The 23,589-nt window shown below is 37.5% G+C and overlaps 1 protein-coding gene across 2 annotated transcripts in view; it reads left to right on the top strand.

Moving 5' to 3' along the window:
* Positions 1 to 23,208, top strand: part of mip40 (Myb-interacting protein 40) — a 40,554-nt gene extending 17,346 nt beyond the window's left edge. Inside the window, exons 1-6 of one of the 2 annotated variants that reach the window (XM_071588041.1) lie at positions 19,433 to 19,527; positions 19,955 to 20,033; positions 20,121 to 20,280; positions 20,515 to 20,754; positions 21,233 to 21,497; positions 22,714 to 23,208. In XM_071588041.1, the coding sequence (XP_071444142.1) occupies positions 19,961 to 20,033; positions 20,121 to 20,280; positions 20,515 to 20,754; positions 21,233 to 21,497; positions 22,714 to 22,908 (933 nt within the window). In that variant the 5' untranslated portion in view covers positions 19,433 to 19,527; positions 19,955 to 19,960 and the 3' untranslated portion in view covers positions 22,909 to 23,208. Of the gene's footprint in view, positions 1 to 19,432; positions 19,528 to 19,954; positions 20,034 to 20,120; positions 20,281 to 20,514; positions 20,755 to 21,232; positions 21,498 to 22,713 lie in introns of those variants that run through there. The other variant, XM_071588042.1, reaches the window with a different exon arrangement.
* The last annotated feature ends 381 nt before the right edge of the window (positions 23,209 to 23,589 follow it).

Below are 23,589 nucleotides of genomic sequence, written 5' to 3'. Positions count from 1 at the left end.
TGAAAATTGAAAAAAGCTTAACAACCTACACGTAAGAAAATTTTCAAAATAGGTGTACAAGTGTTTGCTATTAACCAACACAGCAAAAACACGAGTGTTAACGGAGATGCAATGCAGCTGTCGAATTCAATGCTACGATCGTTATGGGAATTCAGTCAGGGGCCAATTAAATTAAAAAGACATAAAAATTAATATTTTACTCCGACGTTAAAGCAGATAGGTGACAAAATTTAGCTGGAAGAGATGAAATTGAAAGGGCCATCAATATTTAGTCTTCATGAACTATGAAAAATATCATTTTTCCATATTACACCTGTAAGCCTTCAATAACCTGATGAGTTGGTCTGTTTATCGACAATGTAAATCTGAGCTTAATAGAAGAAACTCGTCCCAGATGTTCGTCCATTTCACTTGCTTCGAGTCTTAACTTCGTAACATGCATGTATTTTATGACGGTACTACTTACGTAACGAAATTAACTATTTTTCCGCACCGCATGATCTGAAATTGAACATGGATGAACTAAAATATACCATTTGAAGAAGCAATAAGTCCCCAGAACGTTCGTCTGTATCACGAAAAATATATTGGGAAATCGTCCACTTGGGAGAGGGATATTGGAAATAATAGGCAGACGGAAGTCGACGTAGTAGGAATTATTAAAATTCTGCACGGCATCCGCAAAAGTAACATTTGAGGGATGAAATTAGAAATAAATTTGTTATTTGAAGAAAGTTGAACTGATATCGTACAAGTATTAAGAAATAAATCAATTAGAACAAATAGCATATCGATGAGCAGTGTTTTTAGTTCTTAGGGAGGAACAAAATTTTTGCATGCTCGAAAATTATGACTGTCGGCAAGAGGCCAATGTAATCAAACAGGAATATTTGATTGGCGATATGAAATCAATACGATTCTCAGACGTTTGTTGATAAAAAACTTTCAGGACTTCCAAACATTCATAAGTAATTATTTCATTGCTCTTTAAATATTTTACACCCCTCCTCCAAATATAGTTTTTGGAAAAATAAGTAATCAAAGGGAACAAATTAAGGATCATATAAGTTTTAAAAAAATTTTGAGTAGTTTCATTGATGTAATAACGACAACTATAGTCAAAGGAGTTTCATTGAGAGTTTTGCGAAATTGAAAAAGAAGAAGCAATCAATACACAGTCACACCGATCACTCTTGTAAAGCGCCTCGGGAACTATATTTCAATAATTAAAAACATTTAAACTTAAAAGGATTTTTCTTTCCAACGCTTTGTGGGCCATAATTCCACACCTGCATACGGATTGATTCGTGAAACAGTTTGGAAAGTACAGCCTAGTACTGTACACCTGGCTGACCTAAGGATAAACCTCTTCGTTTCCATTCGATAAATTTTATTTGTCCCTACAGTGATCAGTACAAATCTACCGCTCGTTTTTATACAGGGTAAGATGCACGAGAACGTCATCCAAGGGTAGTTGCGCAATTCTTTTAGGCCCCCGGAAATCCTATTAAAGTGCACCTCACGAATGGTAAGACTCCATCGCTGGCTTAAGTGAAACTCTCCGCCCACGAATCCATCAAATTCAATTTGTGGGCCCCAAGGGACGTAATAACGTTTATTGCTAATGTCGTTCAACGCCCACGTTCGTAAATCCACCGAAGGCGCGCCGGAGCAGACCTTTGCTTTCAAAAGTTAACATTTGCCCTGCCATGAGATGGGTATTCACCAACGGTATCAACTGCATCTATGAATGATTGAGCGGCCGGCATGACAGTGGCACAGTGACGGAAGATTATTGTCGATGCTCTTCTAATTGTTTTCCCATTGGCATTGGCATTCCGAGTCATAAGTTGTTAAGTGCCGCTGCACAGTGCCTACAACTATGATTTCGCAAATAACTACACGTTTTGTTTTAAAAAGAACTTATGAGAGAAAAACCACCATAATGTATGAGCAAAGGTGTTTTGAAAATATATTAATAGCTTCAAAGGCCCTAATACATTAAAGGGCATTTTTTCTGAGGTGGGGAATAAAATATTATTGCTTGGTTGACTATTAGGAGGTGCAAAAAAAATTCGCACCTGATGAATTAAGTCGAGAAAGTTTCCATGACAATAAATATAAAAAAACAAGGCAATTATCACGTTTAATTTTTTTTAACCGACCATAGTTTCGATAGTGTGTAACTATCAAAGTAACGATCAGTTTAAATTGATTTCTCATAATTATACCAAAATATGCGGGCGAGAAGTAGGTGGTGATGAAAACTACTGTGGTATTTTTTTAGAATCGGCGGGGAAGGAGTGGAAGAGGGAGATGATAAGGGTTATTCTCTAAAAGTCCGATTCCTACACGTCGGTGAAGGGGAATGGAAGTGTAATCACGGCCAAGGTTAAGGTCGGTTACCATCTTGCTGGGTATGCAATCATTGACGGGGGAATGGGAATGTTGAGGAGAGAAAGTGAATGAGTGAGGAAAACAAGTTCGTTAGAAAGGAGGAAATAAGTAAATTCATAATTTCAAATCGTACTGGAAGGTCCATCCTCCGCCCTTTGTTGCAATGGAGTAAAATCACAATGTCAAAATTGCTAAAATGATTTACATCACGCAGGAGTTTCGCAAATTTAGATGTTGCGTCACGTTTTATACAAAAAAAATAATTTCTATGCCTCTTTGTCCCAACATTAATATTTCTGCCGAGTTGGCCGATAAATCTCCAATTAAAGTAATTACACAATATCACATTCTCGCCGCTTTTATCGCAACCGTCTTATTTATTATTGATTTTCCGTGTGTCCTTTGTCAAAGACGTTCTATCACGAAATTCATACTTTCGTGAAATGATATTAAGAGTAACTACATTCATAACACTCCTTTTTTTCTCAGCGAAACTTCAAATTTTGGGAAACAATTTTTTAAAGAAATCGTGCATCAAAAAATAGGCCTTTTAAAGAGCCGTGAGTTGTATAAAACTGGTAAAGGTAGAGCATATACGTGTATTATTCCAGTAATATTCCTTTCCGTGTATTCCCTTTGTTCACATGGACACCTCATTACTCCCACATAAGTAAGGTATGGTGCGAAAGTACCTTTTACAGGCTTGAAGGAAAACCTATTTTAGGTTCATAAAAAGCAAAATTTATTTTATAACGACTTAAAATTTAAAGTGACAGTGAGGAACTAGAATTCTTTGTGATAGCGGCATAAACAATAGTATTGGTTACATATAATGACAACACACGGACAGCACATACCTTCTCTTCATCGATGAAATAAATACGAAAGTAACAGTAATACAATAAAAGGAGTACAAAAATGAGTAACTATTTGACAAAATAGCTTTTTCTTCTTCCATGAATGTACTTTCAGACAAAAAGGTCTGATAAAATTAGCCTCATATGCTGTGATATTTTGAATGCTGGTGATATATTTTTGTGTAACCAGGCAACAAAAAGGCAACATTCGGTCGTAAACGTTTTTAAAGATTTTTTTATCACGACACATCACCAACTAACTGGCAAAATCTTCCCAGCCAAAAGAACAAAATGTTTCGTCTTTGAGGAACGGGGGTTGATCGAAATCTTGAATGAATTTCTCTCTAGCACAAGGTACGCACCACTTCGCAGAAAATGCGTAAACACGAAATGTTTATCACATCCATGCTAAACAGACTTTACATGAAAATTCAATCGAATTTGCTGCCACATTAAGTTTGTGTTTTCAATCCTTTCACCCCAATTCATCCAATTGCTCGAATTACTATTCCAGAAAATATTCTCACCACGGAGCCCCGCGCTGATTGCTGGATTTCCAAGTCCCTCTCTTCTCCAGGCGCCTCTCCTTAAGCTCCTCGCACTCTTGACGCGATTAGCCTCCATGAAAACCCCAACAAGCATCCCCCGAATGTTTTTCAAGCTCCGCCCCCTTACGCACTCACTGCAGGAATAAGCACGTTCTCGTGATCCCTTGCATCCCTCCAGGTTTACATAAACAAGAGGTTCCCCCTAATTTTTTTTCCGCGTTCACGGGCGCAAATCTAAGCAAACCAAATCCACTCTCCCGTTCTTCGGGCGCTCTCCTCCGAAACCCCTTCCCTCCCTCTCTCCTCTACCTCCTCAACCCCCCCCCCCAACAACACTTCCACGGCAAGGGCTATCCCAAACATCCCCCGTGACGCAGGCTAATAGCCATCCTGATGGATTTCAACCGGTTCACATCTCGTAAGAGAGTTCGAGACCTCACACTCGGTGGCATCGCTTGGAATACTGTGTGCAGGGGCGGGACATAACAAATGTCCACGTCCATCGTACGACGTGCCTGTAAATCCTTGACGCAGCTCATTCTCGACGCGCTGCAGCAGAAGGAAATAATCAGCGACGGTATTGAAGGACCAATTTGAACGCCGGGCGCTCAATACTTGCTCAAATAATAACAATAATAGTTTATCGATCTCAGGACTTGAAGCGTCATGTAGAGGATACGTCATAATGATATTGTCTTTTACACTAGTGGCATGATATCAACTCTTAAGAATTCTTTAAAAGAGTAAAAGGTACACTGAGGTAATTACATTCATTTACTTTAAAAGTGGAAAACGGTAGTATCTTTTTATACTTTTAGGTAAATAATTCAATAGCTTATATCCTCCAGAATTAGGACATTTGTAAAGCATTTCAAGTCGTGAGGAACTGTCCTTTGGTCAGGATTTTCCATATGTGCATGGAATTGAAATAATGGCTTGTAGCCATTGTTTTATTAACACCGGCGATAATTCTCACTACTCATTTCTGCAATTTAAACTTACGTGAAGAATGGGACGAATACCCCAGACGGTACTTGAATAATGTTATACAAACACGGCTTTGTATAACACTGTACATGATTCTAGAGAAAATATACTCATAGTATGCATGGCTTAGTATACGTATATTGATGGTGACTTCCGTGACTTGAAATGGACAGAAATGTTCTCGAGAGAACCAGGAGCAACTTTGAAACCAATATAATCAAAAGGGAATACCCAGTTAAAACATTCATCATTCAGAACCCCCAGAAATTTTGTAACAGCTTATCCTTCTAATTATTTATCTTGAATATTCAGCAGAATATCCTCTTCTGAAACGGATGAATTAGTATATCTATATTTTTTATGGCTGGGAAACAACGAGTAACCATTGAGTCGATTACATGCCGAAGCACAACCAAAATATTTTTATTATTACTTCCAAATGAAATTATATGATTTGTGTCATCTGCATATCTAATTGAATCACATGAATTGATATACGATGAAACGCCATCTACGTAAAAGAGAAATAGCCCAATGGACCACAAACATAATATCGACCCATGTGGAACACTCGTGAGAACATTTCAGAACATTCATAGAGCCACAGACATAGACAAAGAAGTCCGTACTTTAAAAACCTGAGAACGACCAGACCAAATCTCTTAGCATATTTTTAGCTGTACCTGAAAAGCCGTTTCTAGCTGCTTTTAAAATAGGACTTCATAGTCAACATAATCGAAAGCCTTACTCAATCCGAAGAAGATGTCAAATGTACATGTACATCTCCCTTTCGATAAAGTCCATTTAGAACCGATTCAACAAATTCGTTACCAATAACACCGTCAGTGCCTTTCCCCTAGTAAACCCAAATTGTGTGTGAGTGTGATATTAAATTATGAGAATTCCCTTATATGTAGATTGGAACAACTATAGCAGGCTAGGTAAACAACCCGAGATAAATGATTTATTAATCAAATGAAACGGAGGATGATAAATACATTATTTGATATCTTCTTTAAGGAATTCCTTCAAACTCTCCAGGAAGTCCATACTAACTTTTCTCAATATTTTTACAATTTCATGAGAATATTTAGGATATAGAATAAGTGAATTTTTAATATAATCGGTTTTACGTCGGTGTGATTTTTCATTCAAAGATCATCCACGGGGTAAAGCGATGTGTGGAAAATTCTACTCTCGCGTGTTTTGAGGTGACTTCGAGAATAAGCCTAACGAAAATGTCCTGAGATGTGGGCCAACGAGTCATGGGTGTTGCACCATATGCTGGCTCCTTCGTCACACATTGTGCGCCAATTGTATAATACCATGAGCGCAAAAGTCATTTCGTAATGCTCTCACTCCCCCGACTCATCCCCCTGCGACTTATTTGAATTCCTCAAAATGAAAAAGTAACCTCAAGGGAAAACGATTTGACGAGGTACAGGAGATGCAAGAACGTGTCACTGGACTAATTGCAAAGGCTGACGGGAAGTCACTTCCAGCAGTGCTATCGAGCATTAAAATCGGGCTGAAATGAATGTATCAACGCAGCAGGGGACCTAATCAAAGGTGAAGTCGATTAATATGTTTGTAAGCACGATTTTAATTCATTAAATTTTGAGACTATAACGTAGCACCATAAACTGTCAAACAAAATTCTTAAAAACTACTCCCGCGGGAGATAACTTCACCTGTCAGTAGTATTCATACTCCCATTGATATTTCTGTCATTATTTGATTAGAAGAGCTTCCAGTTCATCACATTTTATGAAATGAAAAATTGAAATTATACTCGAATGCATTAAAATTGGTGTAGTGTGATGTCACTTCAATAAGGCTGATCAGTTTGCTGGGCAGACAACAATACCACTTGCATAAGCTAATCATCACAGGTAAGTCAAGCCTAGGATTGGTTTTCAGCAGCCCTAAAAGGAATCCTTCTACCTTCCAATATATCTATTTCTCTAGGTAACCTTACGCTGATGTATTTCATAGCCTCTTAATTCACCCTGGGCCTTCATCAATGGTGCTCCCCTTCCATGAGTCCATTCATCACGGTCTTCGCGTCAGGTAATAAGCTACCTTAAGTCACTGTTCCAACTCTCCATTCATCAAATCCCTATCGCAAACGGTGACGCACCTGCCACGGCATGCAATGCGATTCCTATCGTCAACACGGGTGCATTCGTGGCGCTTCTCTCGCTATACGATAAATCTCGCATCAGAGAAAGTACAAGTGGCAATGTGAGTACGCTCATTAAGACTCAATCACCTCATAAACAGCACATATAAGTTAGATATATATATATATATAAGAAAGCAGTAATATATATATATATATATATATATATATATATATATATATATATATATATATATATATATATATATATATATAACTGCATTTACGGTTATCGCAGCCACAATTAGTGATGGAAATGGGAGTTGAATGCTGTTACATGTCCACTCGGAATATGTCAAGGTAATAAATAAATACGTGAAGTTTAGTTAGTTAAAAGACGGAATGTATTTTTCCATCATGGATATTTGAAGTGTTTGCTGATTTGCCGTCTACGGTCAATTCATATGTCAAAACCCGTTTTGCAGAAAGCAAATAATCGACATATCTGATTTAATCTGTTAAACCGTGAGGGACTTTGAATTCCACCAAAGGGGGAGTCGGGTTGGCAAGGCGACGTCACAAAATTCGCTGATTTAGGCGTAACCCTGTGAAAACAGAACACAACCTCAGAATTATGTACGGATGCGTAGCATTTATTCAAAATAAATTGATTTATCAAAAGTTAACGTAAAATCAAATTCAAACTAGCTGCGTGTTAACCTTGTATAATAAATGTCATCTTAGTGAAAGGGTTGGGTGCACAAACCCGGTGAGCGAGATTGGCGTGAAAAATGATGAAGCAATCAATGAAATGGAATTTTCAAATAAAATACTAAAATTTAAATCAAAAGTCCAACTAAAAAGTAAGAAGACCTGGTCATCCTCCGGAAAACACGCTGTTGAAGCAGGCAAGAGAGCATGGCTGAAAAGGGAACTCCATGAATGGTATGTGAAGAGAGACGCTATTTCTCACTACCTACTCCTCCTCCATATTGAATTAACGCACAATCTACCATGGACCGAGTGGCTATGCTTCGATGATGAGGTCAGACATAAGTCCAGTGTAATTGCCTTTGAAAAAAGATCAACTATTTCCCGGAAGTTAAAGGTTTTGTCAAGTAAAAAACGTGAATCTCTCCCCGAAAAGCAGAAACCCTCTTCAGTCCCAGCACCCCATTCCTTTGGTGATAGAATTTTGAATTTAACTGACCACGAATTTCTTCCAAATGAATTATCTCTTTTGGAGAAAGGTTTTAAATATATCCCAAATGTCCCGATTACCATCAACGACTTAAAGAACTTGGCAGTGGACTGTGAGGTGGCCCTCATCCGAGAGAATAATGGTTCCAAGGAGCTCATCGCACGAGAACTTGGAAAGTATCAGTTTAAGCCAACCCTCGATCCCAAGGACAATCGTCAGGAATTAGCCGCTTTGAAATCAATTAAGAAGTCCATGGCTTCCAAAAATCTATTAATTCTTAAGGCTGATAAAGGAAATTCGGTGGTGATACTAGGAAAAGACGACTATATCAATAAGTGTGAAGTGTTCCTAAAGGACAATAACATTTTTGAAGTCCATGGTGATCCAACTCCAAAATTCCATAAAGAGGTCAAACAAGTAATAAAATCCTGCTCAGTTATTTTCCAACCACCCGAAGTGCATCGGTTAGTGCAAATGAATCCCTCAGCGCCCCGGTTTTTTGGTCTCCCAAAAACTCACAAACCAGATATTCCCATCAGGCCGGTGGTTTCCAATATTTCAGCCCCTAATCACCACCTGACAAGAAGAGCAAACGCCATCTTCAAGGAGCACACCAAGTTCGTCCCAAAATTTGGTATCAAAAACTCCTCCGATATGACCCGCCGCCTTGCAGAGTTAGTCCTCCCTCCCAAGTGCATCCTTGTCTCCTTCGATGTGTGCAGCCTTTTCCCGAGTGTTCCCACGCAGGAAGCCCTCCAGTTAGCCGAAGAAATCCTTTTTCGGAAGGGGGTCCCGTTCCCAGTAATCAGTGAGTTGTGTTTGGTGTTAAAAACATGTGTATCGCAGAACTATTTCAAGTTCAACGGAAAATATTTCCTACAAACCCATGGTCTGGCCATGGGATCTCCTGTTTCCCCTCTACTAGCAGACATCTATATGGACCAGGTGGAAAGTACTCTGTTCTCCTCTTCCAACAACTTGGTGAAAAACATAATCTCTTGGCACCGTTACGTAGATGATATTTTTTGTGTATGGGCTGGTTCACAAAGACAACTGGATAGCTTCTTGATAACCCTTAACTCCTTGGATAAAAACATTAAGTTCACTATGGAGAAAGAGCTCAACAACTCCATTAATAAATATCCACTATCAGCAGCAGACAAAGCAACAGTATTACTATAATCGCTGGTGACACAAATCTACCGTCAATTGACTGGGAAAACTACTGCGTGGGAAAATCTGCCAAAAACAGAGATTCATGCCAAGAACTCCTTCATATATTCACAAAACACTCCTTAGAACAAATAGTTAAATCACCAACACGGGGCCAAAGCATACTAGACATCTTTGCGACTTCTATGCCCGAAATCATTACTAACATTGAAATAATGGACGGAATCAGTGACCATAAGGCTATTCTTGTGGAGTTAAAAACTAAGTTCGTCAAAATAAACAAAGAAAAGCGTAAAATATACCTATACAACAAGGCAAATTTTAACGGACTAAGAGAATATTTAAAGATAAAATTACCGGAATACAAGACAAAAACACTGACAACAAATACAGAGAACACTTGGAATTATTTCTTAAATATTTTACGCAAAGGAATAAAGACGTACATCCCGTCCAAACTCAAATGCGACAGTAAGGAACCTAGATGGTACAACGGGGAAGTCAGATCGGCATTAAGAAGGCAAAGAAAGCTACAGTCAAATTTCAAAAAGAGTTTAAAAAGTGACGATATAAGTTTTGTGAATACAACCAAACAGCTACTAAAAGAATGTCGTAGTAAGACGAAAAGTATTATGCGCACAGCACTACACTCTTTTAAATCTAAAATGCTAAGCGAATATCTTGAGGAAAATCCAAAGTCATTCTGGTCCTATGTTAGGGAAATACAGGGTAAACGTCCCACTGTTCACTCTTTGAAGACAGAAAATGGAGAAATCATTACAGATAGCGTGAAAAAGGCAAATATTTTAAACCATTTTTTCCAGAGCGTCTACAACAAAAACACAAACGCACCAAACGATCCTCCACACCCACCCGGGGAACACATGAGCGATCTTACACTGACCAAGCAGGGAATAGTACATCTGCTCCGTAGTATCAAAGCACACAAGGCACCTGGTCCGGAAGAAATACCTGCTAGAATATTAAAGGAATTAGCTGACGACATTGCCCCATTTTTACATATTGTTTTTCTAAAATCGATAGAAGAAGGCTCAGTGCCTCGCGACTGGAAGCTAGCCCATATAACTCCCATCTATAAAGGCGGCGATAGGGATAAACCAACCAATTACCGACCCATTTCTTTAACATCGATCTCTTGTAAAATATTGGAACACGTTATTGTCACTAACATTATGAAATTTCTTGATAGTAGGAAAATACTAATCCACAACCAGCACGGATTTAGGAAAAGCAGATCTTGCGAAACACAACTTGGTCTCTTCATTCACGATATACTTAGATCGGGAGAAAACAACACCCAAGTTGATGCAGTATTCCTGGATTTCAAAAAAGCCTTCGACAAAGTCCCACACAATAAATTGTTACACAAACTTAAATACTATGGGATCAATGGGATCAAAAACGGAAATATGTCATCCAATTTTGCCCAGCACCTTATAGAAAACAACCACTCCAGTGACTTTGTCCCCAAAATTCTGCATGTAGAGAAAAAAGGCTTAAGATTAGATGCCTTGGAACGGTTGGAAATTTCAAAGAATAGTCACCTTAAGGGTATTCTAGTTAATGACCTAACTTATTCCTCCCGTTCCCCCCTCCTGGACCTCCCTCTGTTCCTCAGCCCCTCTCCCCCCCTGAAGCAGTACCCAACCGTAATCTCCCACCCCGACGCCATACACAACCGTCTTCTCCCCCTCCCCCCAAACTTACACACCATTTCCCTTTCTCTTTCCCCTCCTCCCTCTTCTCAAACACCTCCCCTCTCCAGTTCTCTATCCACTATATAAAGCCCTGTGTCTTCTGTTCTTTACCTGATGATGACTTTGTAAGTCGAAACCTAGGTCGTGTTAATAAAATATATGTGGAACAACCAAGTATTTCTTTCTTTTCCGATATGAATCGCTTCCACAAAGTGACGCCTCAGACAATTTTATTGAAATTACATATTTATTAATAAATCGCAATTGTTATGAAATTAAATAATTACATTTAGTTAACCTTCCATTTTAAATATTTGTGAAATCCTATGAAATTTGCGATTAAGCCATTTTATTTTTCAAATTTGACGGCCTGTCAACTGAAAAACATTGAAAGCAATTATTGCCTTCATAATAGGTCCAGGACACTAGGCAAAGAATAGGAACGTTTACATTACTCATCATAATGAAGATAGTCAAATATTTTAATATGATGTAATTAAGAATAAAAGAGAAGCCAAATACCATGCCATATTATGTGGAAAGAATGTAATATTATACAGCCAATATAATAAAAAATAAACTCAAATATAGATATTTCAATTAAGAATGGCGAATCTTAGAAGTGTATTGAGTTCCCTCAATACATTTCTCTCAGTCACCTTTGTTTTCTGAAATATTTATTCTTTAGTTTTTTTCTCTTTTTTATTATATTCGCTATATAATACATGTGTCCCCATAAATGGAGTTTGTTTCTCTCTTTTTCAATATCATTGGCTACAGGATTACCCTCAGTACCACCCTATGGTCTCCAACACTTCGTTTCCTTTCACATTATGTCAATTTCACATTATCACATGACGTATTTACTCGGTTGAAATTTTTAAACTTGTAGTGATGCAAAAGAATGAACAAAATCATGGATAAAATTATAGGTGGTAAAACTATAAACTCTCCCATGCGTTGAGAATGATCGGAGAATTGATTGGTCGTATCATCGATGCATTCATCACTCTGGCTTGGGATTCCTTTACTCCTTACCAACTCAGCGATCCAAGAAAGGAGATTCGCAGTAAAATCCATTAATTGGTCATTGAATCGATCATAAAACCGAAGGCGTAAATTCTCAACTAAGCTATACGACAATTTAGAGTTGTCAAAGATCGATCAAACACTAAAATCAAAGCTGAAATCAGCTGTAGTTATCCATATCTAGAGATTGGAGAGTTTTCTACACTCAACAGGATTGCAGAGCATTTGATCAATTGCAAACGAGAATGAAAAAATGAATAAATGATCGTAGCACTTTTCCACTTGCTGATATTTATTTACGACCGGGTTTCGATGTATTACATCATCATCAGGTCTGATGTCACACCTGATAATGTTGAAATACATCGAAACCCGGTCGTAAATAAATTTTATCAAGTGGAAAAGTGCTACGATCAGTTATTCATTATGCTCTACTTCCACCACATCACGCCTAAAGCAACTCAATTTGAGAATGGAAAGTTATGCGTCAGGTTTTAATTCGAATTTGAAACATATTTTGGGGAGAACGATGGCATTGAGGATCTTAGGAGACCCATCCACATCAATGTGAAATGAACATAAAATGAAAATAGAGGCAACTTAAACCCTTGATATATATTTCTACTTCTGGTTATTCCAGTTTCTTAAGTGAGATTTCTAAAAATAAGAAGATGGGTATCCACGCTTGACCTTGCCGTGTATTGTCAACGCGAGGCTTCCCTGGCAGCAACCTGCCCACCTGGCAGCAGTTAATTGACTATTCCATGGAGTTACCATTAATAAAAATACCATTCGTCAACCCGAAGATCAGTCTCGGAACTGAAAATAGAGCTTATCTTGCACTAAATCCTACTACGCGTACAATCAATATAATCAGGCCAAGAGCAAGTTTATATTTCTTTGTCACTTGCTGATTCCCGGTTATCATGTACGTGTAGAAGGCAATAATTTCTCTTGAAGTTAATCCTGGACAGCCAAACAGGACGACTAATTTTAAAAGGGCAAACATAGCCCGGAGGAATGTGATTTATTTGGCATCAATATGAACCAAGGGTGATTAGGTCGATTTTTCCGTATCCTATGCAGAAGCATTTGGAGGTTAAGATAGATATGTTTAGTGCCAATTAAAAAAAATGATTAACCATCACTAAACTGCTATCCTTGACCCACTCTGTTCCCTCTAAAAATATGTAAAGATATTTCTATTCCCTCTTTATTAATATTCATCAGCCGTTCCAAAGCCTTTTCCCGAATAAAATTCCCAGAGTTTGAAACCCAGAATGACTAACTTCCCAAACAATCTCTTTTAGCGAATTTGTTTTCCGAATGAATTATTCCGAATCCAATATCCAGAATTCATTTTCCCGGACTGAAACTTTAATTTCAAAGTCAACTGTGAACAAAATCTTGTCAGCAACAGTTTCGCCGATATAAGATAATGTTTTAGAAGGTCTGGATTACTTATAAGCAGCACGGCGCGATCATTAAAGATGCTCTCACAATAAACATGAATTCATAGGGGTGGCATAATAATTTCGTCCCGTTTTAAGAAAGGATCGTCCTCATTTATAATCATTTCTGTCGCAAATTCAAAAGGAAAATGCCGATTCAGGAACTACAATAGTGAAATTCTGGCCCAAATTAGGACCAAAAAAAAGTTTATTAGTCTTCGATGAAATTCACATTACCGAGGCCCCTGTCCATGGCTAATTTATGTGAAACAGCATATCACCATTGCGATATGACTGTATGCTTCATATGTTAACATATTTGTATATTATTATTGCTGTTGTTTTTGCTATTATAATGATTATCATTGATGTTCTACTGTTTAAGGTAGGTTTTCGATGAGCACAGACTGAAAAAGGATACATTTCTTGCTTCTTGAAGTAAAACGCAAACTAACAGCCGACACTATAATAAACTGTCCTTCAATTCCGCATAAAGTCGACATCCCTTCATTCCATTAAGCTAATATAATTCGAAAACAATAAATTCGATAAAATAGATTGATTAATAATGATTGCATACTTGCCTCAGAATATTCTGTTCATCCTATGAGTGCGCATTTCTGAAATTCGACTCTTAAAAAATATATATGAATCGATTCAACGGTCAATATTCGTATTTTAATTTGCATCTAATACATTAAAAAATCTTGGGAAGAACAACAAAAATGGTGACGGTGACGTAAAATTAACGCTTATATTTCACTTTTAATGAGAAGTAACTTTTTATCCTCTTGACCAACTACTCTTAGTTTATCATCCATTTAAATTTGAAGTTTATTTCCTTTTCAATGTATGGTAATCTGGAACAATCAGACGAACACTTCTATGCTAGTTTTGTATTAGATGGATTATGTATCTTTAGCTGATTACATGTAGAGATAAAACCCTCCCGTTGTAAAAAAAATGGTTGAAGTAGGGGGAGGAGTGGGTTCCGGCCAACCATAAAACTGCGAATCAACACGGAGATAAAGTCGTCCAATATACACCTTCTAGTCAATGTTTAAATTCGCGGGGTTTTCTGCCGCAAATTGACTTGCCGTGATAGACTACTGCCTACTATGCAGCTTTTGATTTTAAGGAACCCATAAGGCCTTCATAACTTCGTCCAAACAAATAAATAGCGCTATTTCGGCGGCATGATAAAGAAAAGCTGTCACCCAGTTCTCGTGGTGGTGACGGTGCAAATGGTGAAAAAGATGGCGAACGAAACGGCATCCACCCAAGCCGAGTAAATTAGGGAGAGAGCACAAAAAGTATTCTCTCGCACTACATTCCCTGGCGGATAATCGATTGCTATAGATCTCCCATAATGTGATTTATCAATATGCAGACACTAACGTTTTCCACGGTTGCCAACAATAATAAAATGTTGCCAATTGAATTGTCGGATAGAAATTAATTTTCGAGGCACTCACCCATTTTACGAAATGGGATTCAGTGTTGAATGAAATAAATCTTTGAACTGGCATGGGACTATATTTGATATGGAAATGAGCGAGAAATGACACTTTTTAGGCCAACAGTGCGATAGAGATATCTCCCAGATTTTTCCCTGCATCGTAGATCAGAATGCAACTTTCCAAACAAAATAAATATCCCTATAAATCTATTTGGTCCTCATCCAAGTCTAGAGACTGTAAGGGATATTATTGCTTATAAAGATATTAAAATATAAAGTGGCAATTCCGTTACGGGCCCTATACATTTCTTTGTGTAGGTAAATATCTTTAATGTATTCCACGAATTAACTATCACGAAAATATTCTTTGTCTTATCACAAGTAAGCAATAGCAAATGCTGTAAAATGCAATGAAAAAAATCAGTGGTACCGGTCAAGGTTTACTTCTGTTACAAGGGAAAATTGAGTTTCATGGAGTGAACGCAAGAGTTGAGAAATGAAAACTCATTTTCAACGGTAATACGTCTATCTCCGCGGAAACATGGGGACAGACACCGCCTGGCGGGATGCCTTCCACCCCGGGCCATTGTAGACGAGCGACGGGCAAGTGAAGGGTATAGGGGGTTCTGACCGCAACGTGGACGGGGAAGTTTCAAAATCCATAGTGAACATGGACGCTGAGGTGAGGAAAATTCATGCTCAACTTCGCTTCTCTCTTTTAAACGGACGCAAACAACATTTTCCCCCTCGTAGTTCGTGATTACCTCCCAAGCTGACCGGCTCAGCCGATCGACTGGCGAGGATGCACCGGCTCACACATCATCGCCGCCCATGCTTCAACCACTCCATTCGCCGACCTCCATCAACTCCAAGCCCAGGAGTCCCATAAATTCCGCCGTGAGGAATATCCTCCCAATTGTACCGCACCGCAATGTAGAAACCGCAGGGCCACCCAAGATCTACGTTCACGTGTCGTCGACGACAATATAGCCGAGGCCAAAAGATGGTCGTTTTCAGACCAAAGTTATCTGTTTCCAAGTTCAAAGATTGTAATGATCAAAATTGCGTGAAAGTTAATTAATCGCGGGGCTCGGTAAATTGGGCAAGCCTGTGATTCGGCCCTCAAAAGTGCGATGAAAGTCGCAACATCCCTAAAAGCACGACAAACGGAATTTAAATGATTTTATTACACTCTGTACGGGCATGATACGAGCGTGACAGTATACATCGTAATGCCATCAGAAGGCTCGTTGCGAGAAGGCTATATGCCGTTATAAATTCAGTTTAAATTTTAAGTCATGGAGTGTTCACTCTGTTTCGTTCAAATTTTTTCAATGCCTAGTGTTAATATTCTAGCAAAGCGTGTTGTCTCTGCTATCGAAATGACAACTCGGGATCATTTTATGTCACACGACGCCACTGTTTCTTAGATATTCATTTTCTCACTATCTCTACTAATTGCAAAAACAGATTAACTAAAATCTTTAGTCATTAAGGTAGGAAGAGTCCATCCCGCAACTACGGCTTGTGATCACATCCAGATCACTCCGGATGAGTGCGATGTAAAGTCATTTACTCTCGAAAGCTAACTTATGATCGCGTCCACGTCAGTGAAAATCAATGCGCCTACACGAGCATGCCCATGAAAAGCAGTTGCGAATTTGTGCATTGACCCCGTGAGAGCGGCGAAGTTAAGCCGCGCCGAAGAGTGGTCTCTAGGTTCATTAGTCGACAAATAACCCGTCAGCGTACTTAACATACGATCCTCATTGCGAAATTGTAATCACACAAGGCAAGACGCTCGTGATTGTTCATCAATTTGAGAATTAGGCCGTAAGGTGGAACATTCCAGACTTAACTACACATAGAATTGCACATTAAAGCTGTATCACCTCTATCGTTTATATTCTGTATACCTTAAAATTTTCATTTTATTATTCTACGGCATGAATCACTTGTATCATCAGTAAAAAAGTTATCCAACTCCAACAGTTTACTTTTTAAAGAGTACACTCCACACTCAATAATTCAATTGCTTCATATGGTGAATGATTTACCCTAATATTTAAAAATATTTATAAGTAAATCTACTGCAATGTAAAATTATTTATTGATACTACTCACGCTGAATGACTCATGAAAAGTCTAGCGTAGGAGCATAGTGACAGTGCTCTGTTTACGGTTCATCCCAACAATGAAAATTTGTTATTTTTATTTTCAGGCCCCTACTAATATCCTCACGATTTCTTGATTATCATTTATCCAATTTTGTTGATTAACATCAATTAATGATCTTTTCTCGTTTCTTTAAGTCTGTTGCACAGGTAGGTAAAATGGTTAGGAGCTATCATTTGAACAAGAACGTCTATTTCATGACTACCTCTCCAGTGGCTATTTAGAATGTTAGCATTATTAACAAAGTTATTTGGAATGTTTTGCATAATTTTCAAAGAAACTAATGTACATGTATGCTTGGAAGCTCATTGGAAAGATCCATACCCGCCTACCTCTACGGGGTCTGCTACAAGAAGCGGAAAATAATTTAGTGGTAAGTCGCTATATTATACGAAACCATAGCAATCAACCCGAGGGTTAGTTTAATAGTTGTGGGTAGAGCAAAACTAATACTAAGTCCAATGTTGTTTAGGCGAAAGCAATCATGGTATCCTCTGGAGTTTTTCTCGCAATCTTTTTTACTTCTTAGAATAGAATAGTCTAACTTTAAAAATTAAACTAAATAAACTGATACGAAATATATAACTAACTTAAAGTGTCACTGACCTAAGAAAAATAGCAGTATCAGATAGTCATATACAAGTATACAAGGCGTGCGGTGAAAAAAGGGGAGGTTCACTAATTTTGATTAGTGAACTTCTACATAATTTGAAGGATGCATTAAAAATAGTTGACGGACAAATCGCCTCACATTCCACCAGATCAACCTAAAAAAAAATTTGAGAACTTTTACCCATGGAAAGTGATGACACTTGAAGTAGTATTGGGAGGTTCAACTCTCTCAATGATTTTCCCCGACCTAGTGGGAAAGCGTACTCCATTATAGTAATGGAGGATGTAGAACGTCGTCCTATAGACTGGTGCAAATAATCGCGCAACAAAGAATAAGAAATTTGCACCGAGAATGGGACTATATCCTAATAAAATTGGAAGGAATAAGAGCTAAATTACGCTTAAATTAACGATTCAACGCACTTCAAATCTGTGTTAAAATTCTTGCCTATCAAGGGAAGGGAATCAGAATCATGTCCCTACTTCATGAATATACCAAACTCCCATTTCCTTTGGAATACGGTACGATACGGCTGACCGCCATTTCTCGAACAAGCATTGCAATTATTGAATGGTCCTCAACCAAATTAATACAACGGCAGACGTGATTTCAAATCGATAAACGCTAATGCCAGAGTAATATTTACATTTGAGAAATATTGAAAATTTTTTGAAATAGTATTAGGCATACAAATTATATATAAGCAAGTCCCTACTACTTAGGTATACCATATCTATAAATTCCCCTCATTTTATTTAGTATTGTTTTTACGAATTTGCTATCCCATGAAATTAGATACGTACCTACTATCACATTCACATACACTAACTCCTTTTTTACATCTAAAAAATATTGCTCGAGCAACTAAAGATTTTTAAAGCCTTCAACATTAATTGACAAAGAGGCCCTTATAAACGTTTTACACAAATAAGGCCACTCAAAAAAGGTGACCGCAAGCATACAGTAAAGAGACGGCAAAAATGTGCTCAAAAAGACGTACCTTCGGAACCTTATGAAGAGCCTCGATGATTCTACTGAAGTTACAGATAAAATAGTTCGTGATAAAATGCATGATATTGCGATAATTTGTGATACCCACTAACTCCTAATCTATTTTAAATTACTCATCAAAGTCCATTCGGCATTAAAATATTCACGCTGACGCTGATTGAAAATTGTCTGCGACGAAAAACGTCTTGCAACCATTAAAAAAATGATAGGAATTTCAAAATTCCATTTAATTGTCCAAAGTATTGGAGAGCCTCTGTAAATATGTAATTCCATTGCCAAACATACCTTTCTGTGATTGTCTTCGAATAACCGATAGAAGTCTGGGCGATGGATTTCTATCCTAAGTTTACAGTCGCGGCTGCTGGTGGTATCCTCCTTCAACACTAGAAAGAATCAATACATTAATTTAAACAATCTTCATAATCCCCTTCCGTAATAGTTCGTCCACATGTTTCGGGTGCCAACTACAAATACCGAAACCAAAAAAGAAGTGCGTACCCACGGAAAAGCATAAGACAATACGGACTATGGAAATGCATTATTTGTAAATATTTAAAATCTCGCAAATGACGTAAAGTACAAAAAACAGAGATGATATATAACTTTTATTCCGGGTCTACAAAGTTTAAGATGCAAATTGTAATGCGCGTCTATAGACCTCCCCTCTGGTGGTTAGATTTCGAAGCACCAGCGCATCTTTCTTTCAAACAGTGAACGTACACTCAAAGTGGGACTAATTTATTGCGTTACTCAAATCAAGTTCGTGAATCGTACAATTTTTGCCAGGTAATCATCCACTTCATAATCGTTATATATCTGAATAGAAGTTCTCGTAATAAAATGTCTTCTGTGGATTTAGTGCATGATATTATTACTTTTGTGAAAATACATTCGCCTCCATCTAGATGTTTACCTTATGTGGAATACATCATATCTTAAAACATTAGTGCTAGTGCCATAAATAACTATCGCTATATAATAATTTTCAGTAATTCCTTTTTCTCATAATCCCTAAATGCTGTTTACATTTTGCCTCATTATGGATAGTGTTGAGTTGGCGGAAGATGTCTGTGGTTTTACATGTTTGTGCACGTCACGCCTCCAGTAATATTTTGATTTCAAAGAGTTTAGATTCCTCATTCTTTTAAATTTGACAAAATATGTATTCATATTATTTTTTCGGTATATTGAGCACGTTTTGTTTGTATTCTAGGTTAATATGGGGAAGAAAAGGAAGCTGACTCCGGTGGGTCGTGGTAGATTGGATTGTAAGGATGAGAAATCACCAATAGGTAAGCTGAAATATTATTACCTATGAGACGAGAAATGTGCCATGTGTAGACGGGTTGAAGTATTTCCATTGTATCGCTTTGAATTAGGGGATGACGATGTTATGGTTGCTCGGGATCGACTCAGAGGAGTTCTTCAGTGTCTGATTGATCAAAGTGAAGACTCGTCGGAATGCAGTCATGATGAAGCCTCGGCTGCTTTAGAAGGTTACTCAAAGTCGCAAAGCAACATACTGCTTTCACCCAAGAAGTGAGTAAATTCCCAAAGATATTAATTATTGAGCGAAATAAGTCCATTATTATATAATTCCATCTGATTGAGGATACCTTATGTTTATTTTTGTAAGAACTATCCATCTCACTTCATTGTATTAGAAAATACTGCAGTGAATGCATTCGCTTTCATCTGAAATTAACCGAAAGTCATACCTGCAAGTTGTTTTGAATTTGTTAGATATTCATGCCGAAATTTTTATCTTTTTAGAGAAGGAAACCAGATATCTCTTGGCGCGTCCTTAAGTTCCAGCATGCATCATAGAGGCCAGCGCAAAAGGAGGCGAAGGGGGGATGTAACAGTGGGTGATGCTGCTTATCACCATACATATGTCATGAAGCTATTTGACCGCAGTGTTGATCTTGCTCAGTTCAGAGAGGACACACCTTTGTACCCTGTTTGTCGTGCATGGATGGCCAACCAGCCAAGGAACACTTCGCTTGCTATCACGTAAGAATTTGCAGAGCCTTTATAAGTTGGCATAAAGTGTATGAGGACTTGTCATTAATGTATATTTCCAGAGCATTTATGAGGCTGATACATGTCATTACTGTGTTCATATTATTCTAGTAACCTAAACCAAACTGCATTCCTTGGGATGCAGTATTCAAGAAAATGTAACAGAAATAACTCTATTCTATATCACCTAATACATTCTGTGGTTTAGACAAGTGATTGTCAGAGTTGCACATCTCCATTCCAATTCTCTCATATTCTTGAAAATTACAGTGTTTTACGTGGCTTAACTATATACTATATATTCCTATTTTTAACTATTAGTTCTCTAATGTATCATTGATGTGACAGAAACCAGCTATCAATTTTTGTTGGAATATTGAAACAAACAATTTGACCAAATGAATGGTAGATTATGAAATGTTAAATTTTCTATACTTAAAAAGTTTTCCTGGCAATGATTATCTTTTAGAAGAGAAAGGACTCCGACACCAGAGCCCCCAGAAGAACCACCCATGGCCAACAATGGAACTACTCCTGGGGATGATGGAACTGAGAGGAGGGGAGATGCACCACCAGCAACAATGCAGAATGGTAGTGGGGATGGAAAAGATATGTACAAGCTACCAGCTCCTAATCCTATCCCTCCCGGGAAAACACAAAGAGACTTAAGGATGCCTTCCCCAGTACCATATGAAAGGGACTCTGAGATTGATAACTTGGAAAGATACTTGAATGTAAGTTCTCCCTTAAGTTTTCAGGGTTTTAAACAAATTATTGGCGTTTTGAGGATAAATAATTTTGTACTTCTCCACTTATAAAAAAGACCATTATTCAGTGATGTTTTGGCTTTGCTGAAAACTAAAGCCAAAATTTTTCATTTAATCAAGTTAATTTTTGTTATAGCCTCTTGATGGCTCTGTAAAATCGATTCATGGCACTGAATATAGTTCTTTTTTATAAGGGAAAAATGTCAAGTCCCTCAAGATTGATAACTTCCACTCTGTTGTACATACCATTGTGGAGGACTAGTTGTTGGGATATGCATAGTAAGTATGCATTTTAGGTATTGTTTGAATCTATAAAAACACTACAATACTACAACTTACCATGGTTGTGGAAGTGGAAAATGTAAAATTCTTGATATTGACGTTTTTTTGCCTTGATGATGGAGAAAATCCACCCAGTAATAGCCCAAACAAATCCATGTGCTTTAGAGAAGCTGATCTTGCTTGATTTAAATGCACTGCGATCCCTCCCAACTTCAACCCTGTTGAGGAAATATCACAATATTACTTGCAAATATTCTTGGATGGGCATAGCATGGACTTGCACCTCATATCGAGGTTTTTACATATAATCAAGCTATCTGCTAATGTTGTTTCACTTTAGGGCTAGTCCCACTTTATCATTCCCGCAAAAGGAATGAACCACTCTAAACTGATCAGTGTTCCTCTGCTTATGAGATTTGCTTTGAGTTAGTTCCTCTTTTAAAATGCTCTTTGAGAGTAGTTTTTAAATTTGATCGATCTTTGCAATTATATACATGAAGAGGATTCACCGTCCCCACCCCAGAAAATAGTTGATGTGACTTACTATATACTGCAGATGCATAACCTTGTTTTTTTTATAATCTTGAGCCAATACAATCCCTTGATAACCCAATGCTCAATCTTGGTTATTCATTCAAATTAGGGTGCAATTTAAAATCTGATTTAAACATGCATCTTATTGTGGTACATATGTGAAAAACTCAAAGGACATTGTTGCTTGATATCGTGTGTAACTAACTGTTTCTTTCCAGGTTTTGTCACGCTTATGGAATACTTTCGATAATAAACTAGATAGTGGTTATTGTGACTACCATTAGTAGGAAATGTTGGATTCCCCTTGATGCTGTTTTTCTAATATATTGCAGAAACTGTTGTAATTATACTTCTCTCTTATTTCCAGATACAGAGGGATGGAGCTGTCAGAGTCGATGGTGAATCATGTCCGCCGACCGAAAAGCTTTTAAGTAAGCATTTAAATCATTGGGTCAAAGTTCGCAGGAAATGGCAGAAAGCAGCTCAGGAGAATGAAGGTCGATATACAGAAAGCAAAGTGATTCTCCAGGGCATGTTTAAAAGATGGGGTCATCAGGGTTAGTTTTTTTTTCGGCTCTAATTACATTTAATACAAGGCATAGTCCTTCATATCAGCAAAATGTGTATTTCAATTGAGGCAATTAAAATACATATTGGAAAAGGGATGTTTGACAGTTTCATTTGGTTTTATTTGATTGTTTTTAAAGTATTTTAACTTAAACTGTAAAAAATGGAAAGTAGAATTTTTCCAGGATATACATTAGGTGGAGATTTGTCATTTATTTTTTTTTGTAAATGTATAATTCAATCGCATTATATGTATTTCTATTATGTACTGTTTCAGTAATGTATAAATAAATATCATGGCTAGATCTTAAAACAATATTAAGTTATTGCTTGGAACTCCCTAATTTATATATTGTTTATTTTCAATTTCTAACACAACTGTGGTCGGTGTGACACACACTGTCATTCATGGATTACAATTGAAAATGTGTTGTAACATTTTTGCTTCAATAGATGTTACTTCAATAGGCTCCATTTAAATGGCCCAGATTATTTGAAGAATGAAAGTCCTTACGGATATTTTGTGTAAATTAGCCTCATTATCATCATCATCAGTAATTAAATCCCAAGATTGGTTAAATGCAGCCTTCCATTCATTATTCGGTGTTCATTCCCTCATTCGGTGTTACCTGAGAAGTAATTAAATAAACTTTCTATATTTTCCGTAATAGAGCTG

This window comes from Hetaerina americana, unplaced genomic scaffold (assembly GCF_022747635.1).
Source record: "Hetaerina americana unplaced genomic scaffold, ioHetAmer1.1.p SCAF_3, whole genome shotgun sequence".
Taxonomy (NCBI): Eukaryota; Metazoa; Arthropoda; class Insecta; order Odonata; family Calopterygidae; genus Hetaerina; species Hetaerina americana.
The sequence above is the reverse complement of the archived record's forward strand: the minus strand, read 5'-3'. Positions and strand labels throughout refer to the sequence as shown.